The sequence below is a fragment of the Pyrus communis genome, chromosome 6 (genome assembly GCF_963583255.1).
Source record: "Pyrus communis chromosome 6, drPyrComm1.1, whole genome shotgun sequence".
Classification (NCBI taxonomy): Eukaryota; Viridiplantae; Streptophyta; class Magnoliopsida; order Rosales; family Rosaceae; genus Pyrus; species Pyrus communis.
In genome coordinates, this window is record NC_084808.1 from 6367032 (window position 1) to 6370992 (window position 3961).

The 3961-nt window shown below is 41.5% G+C and overlaps 1 protein-coding gene across 1 annotated transcript in view; it reads left to right on the top strand.

Moving 5' to 3' along the window:
- Nucleotides 1–3120, top strand: part of LOC137737952 (putative pentatricopeptide repeat-containing protein At3g16890, mitochondrial) — a 3206-nt gene extending 86 nt beyond the window's left edge. The window contains exons 1-2 of the mRNA XM_068477541.1: nucleotides 1–2379; nucleotides 2451–3120. The exon at nucleotides 1–2379 is cut by the window's left edge and continues 86 nt beyond it. Coding sequence (XP_068333642.1) covers nucleotides 47–2236 — 2190 coding nt within the window. The 5' untranslated portion in view covers nucleotides 1–46 and the 3' untranslated portion in view covers nucleotides 2237–2379; nucleotides 2451–3120. The remainder of the gene's footprint in view (nucleotides 2380–2450) is intronic.
- The last annotated feature ends 841 nt before the right edge of the window (nucleotides 3121–3961 follow it).

Sequence of the window (3961 nt, forward strand, 5' to 3'; positions counted from 1 at the left end):
GGTTGGTTCCAAGTGAAGTGATTTGACCTGAACAAGAAGAAGTTGCATGGTGAGGGACATGAGATTGCTTTCTTCTTTGGCTTCTAGGGCACATGGTGCTGCTGCACTCCGAATCCTCCCCCTCCCCCTCCCCGACCAAGCCCCCTACAGTCTCAGTCAAATTCAGACAGAAAATGCTTCATTTGAAAATAAACCCAGAATTAGAAAAGCTTCTGCTTCTCACAACATTCGATTTGGCGCTCCCCGTCCTCCCAAACCTAAAGGTAATTCTTCTTGTACGCCCAATCCTAATCCTAATTTCGTTTCCATTTCAAACATTCCCATTTCAGCTGGTAATGCCCATCACAACCATAAACCAATTGATCACTCATACATTGTCCAAATTCTTTCACGGAAGGACTGGTTTTTATTGCTCGCCCACGAGTTGAAGGCCATGAGGATCGTTTTGAATCCTCAGTTTGTTGCCAGTGTCTTGCAAAACCAAGAAAACCCATCACTCTCTTTGAAGTTCTACTTATGGGTTTCGAGCATCGACCCCTTGTTCTCAAAGAATCAATCCGTTCGCGGTATCTTAGCCAACACCCTTTACCGGAAAGGCCCCGTTGTGTTGTCTGTTGAATTGCTAAATGATATTAAGAATTCTGGTTTAATGGTCCCAGAAGACTTGCTTTGCATATTGATCGGCAGTTGGGGGAGGTTGGGTTTGGCAAAATATTGTGCTGAGGTTTTTGGGCAAATTTCATTTTTGGGTCTCAGTCTTAGCACAAGGTTGTATAATGCCGTGATCAATGCGTTGGTCAAGTCCAATTCACTTGACTTGGCTTATTTGAAATTCCAACAGATGCCAGCAAATAACTGTCGTCCCGATAGATTCACTTACAATATCCTCATTTATGGAGTCTGCAAGATTGGTATTGTGGATGAGGCACTTCGCTTAGTTAAACAAATGGAGGGCTTGGGATATTTTCCCAATGTTTGGACATATACAATCCTCGTTGATGGGTTTTGTAATACAGAGAGGGTTGGCGAAGCCTTCTGGGTTTTGGAGATAATGAGGGAGGCGAATGTGACTCCTAATGAAGCTACTATCAGATCATTAGTTCATGGGGTGTTTCGTTCCACGGCCCCCACTGAGGCTTTTGAGTTGTTATTGAGTTTTGTTGAAAGGGAGTCTGTATTGTTCAAGGTCGCCTGTGATACCATACTGTATTGCCTTTCGAATCGTTGTATGGCAAAAGAGATTGTTTTGTTTTTGAAGAAGTCTGATGCAAAAGGTTATTTGCCTGACCGTTCAACATTCAACATCATAATGGTGTGTTTGATAAAGGAATTAGCTTCTTTTCGGAATCAGAACGAGGTCCATGATATATTTCAAAGTTTTATACGGCGTGGTGTGAAACCGGGATTTAGCACTTATCTTGCATTGATTGAAGCCATGTACAAGGCAGGAAAAGCTGGTCAGGGGAATCAAATCTTTGATCAAGTGATCAAAGAGGGGCTTGTATCAAATGTCTTCTCATATAACATGGTAATTGATTGCTTATGCAAAGCCCAAATGTTGGACAGGGCATCAAAGGTTTTTGAAGATATGCAGTGCAAAGGTATCCCTCCTAACCTTGTTACTTTCAATACACTTCTTACCGGATATAGCAAGGCTGGAGAAGTAGGTAAGGCACATGAACTATTGGCAATGCTCTTGGAACATGGGATTAAACCGGATAAGTTCACTTTTAGTTCACTAATTGATGGCCTTTGTCGGGCGAACCAGATAGATGATGCTTTTGACTGTTTTGCTGAGATGGTTAGGTGGAGGGTCACTCCAAATTCCATCACATACAACATACTGATACGCTCTCTGTGTTTTGTTGGAGATATTTCTAGAGCGCTGAGAGTAATGAAGAAAATGCAGGCAAATGGAATAAAACCAGATGCTCACTCGTTTAATGCTCTTATTCAAGGTCTTTGTAGGATGAAGAAGGTTGAGAAAGCTGAGGAAGTTTTTCTTGCCATGTTGACATTGGGTTTGAATCCTGACGATTACACATGCAGTGCTTTTATCAAGGCATTGTGCGATTCAGGAAAACTTGATGCAGCAAAGGAGATATTGCTCTCTATGGAAGCATCGGGTTGTTTTTCGGATTCTTCTATTTGTAACATAATTTTAGATTTGCTGGTCCAGAGTGGCCGTGTTGAAGAGGCCTGTAATATAGTAAAGAGTTTTAACAGGAGGAAATAAATTTCACAGGATTTGGGCTATCACCGGTCTGCATGTTGATGTGTTGGCTCAGAAGACAGGTCGATCAGTAGCACACAAGGGTGATGGTTTGCGGGATGTACTTCTGGATGAACTGCATGTTGATGTGTTGGCTCAGAAGACAGGTCGATCAGTAGCACACAAGGGTGATGGGCTATCACCGGTCTGCATGTTGATGTGTTGGCTCAAAAGACAGGTCGATCAGTAGCACACGAGGGTGATGGGCTATCACCGGTCTGCATGTTGATGTGTTGGCTCAAAAGACAGGTCGATCAGTAGCACACAAGGGTGATGGTTTGCGGGATGCACTTCTGGATGAATGCGTGTTGATGTGTTGGCTCAGAAGGCAGGTCGATCAGTAGCACACGAGGGTGATGATTTGTGGGATGCACTTCTGAATGAACTGCATCCTGGATATGTATGCGCAGAATTGTCGTCCATATTAGTCTCAATTTCAAGTTCCATGAATGCGGCAAACTCGTTGACACGTTATCCTAAAATCAATTTGTTGTTATTCTTTGTAACTTGAATTATGATAACATGATCTACTTTGTTTGATATCGTTTCACCAGTATTTCAAGTAAGGGTGAAGGGAGCTGGAAAGTCGGCCGAAGTAAGATTTTATGCCTGTCAATTGTCATCCATTGAAAGAGGTGCTAGTAGAGATGCATAGACAATTGATGCAGCAGCAGGACGGAGCAAATAATAGTTGACAGGCCAAGCCAAAATATACGTCCAAACAACTTACTGTGTCATCTCCCTTTGAGCATGGAACCTAACATGTGACATTCCGTTCCGAGATTTATTGTATTTTATTCTCAACATCAATGAAATTTCTAAAATGCCCCTAAGATGCCACGTAGACCTTTCACGTGGACCTCAATTTTCCTTCAACTTTTTCACTCTTATTTTACTATTTACAAATAACACTCATTTTTACGAACATATGGCCGCAACACTCAATTCAGAGTTATAATCAATTCAGGGTTATAACAAAAAAGTTATGTTCGAAATAGTGTAAATTTACATGAGATAAATTCAAATTCTAAAAACTGACCTCATGCAGTGTGCATTGGAGGTGGATTGTCTACCCTCCCATTTCCATACTCACCCCATGCCCTCCTGTGATGTGTGGTCACGGTTAAGTCACGTCAACATTTTATATTAATTTTTTTATAGAAATAATAAAACAAAAAGTAATAGGAATATAAAATATTGACGTGGCTTAACTGTGACCACACAAACAGGAGGGCATGGGGAGAGTATGGAAATGGGAGGGCAGACAATCCACCTCTGTGTGCATCATTGCTTGGTTTGGCCTCGAAAAATAAAAATCAGCCTTAAAAAAGGCTTAATGATGAGGGATGGTCATGCAAGTTGCATTAAACAAATAATTATTTTGGGTTTTAGAAACCCACACTTGTTCCATCACACATATCACCATCATTTTCTTTCTTTTTGGCCGGTTCCCTCACATCTCTCTAGCACTCAGGCCTCACTTCCTCTCTTTTCCTGCGAAATTTTTCCAGGTATCGTGCTCATTCACTAATCTGGAGTTCCACCAATCATGATATCACATATGTACACATTTTTTATACCAACTCATCTTCTAAGTATAAAAAAATAAAATATATTGAAGTTTGGGCCCCCTAGTCTCTCCTTCCTCAGATCCTCTCTCTCCCTTCTTCGGGAAACTGAAAGGCCTTT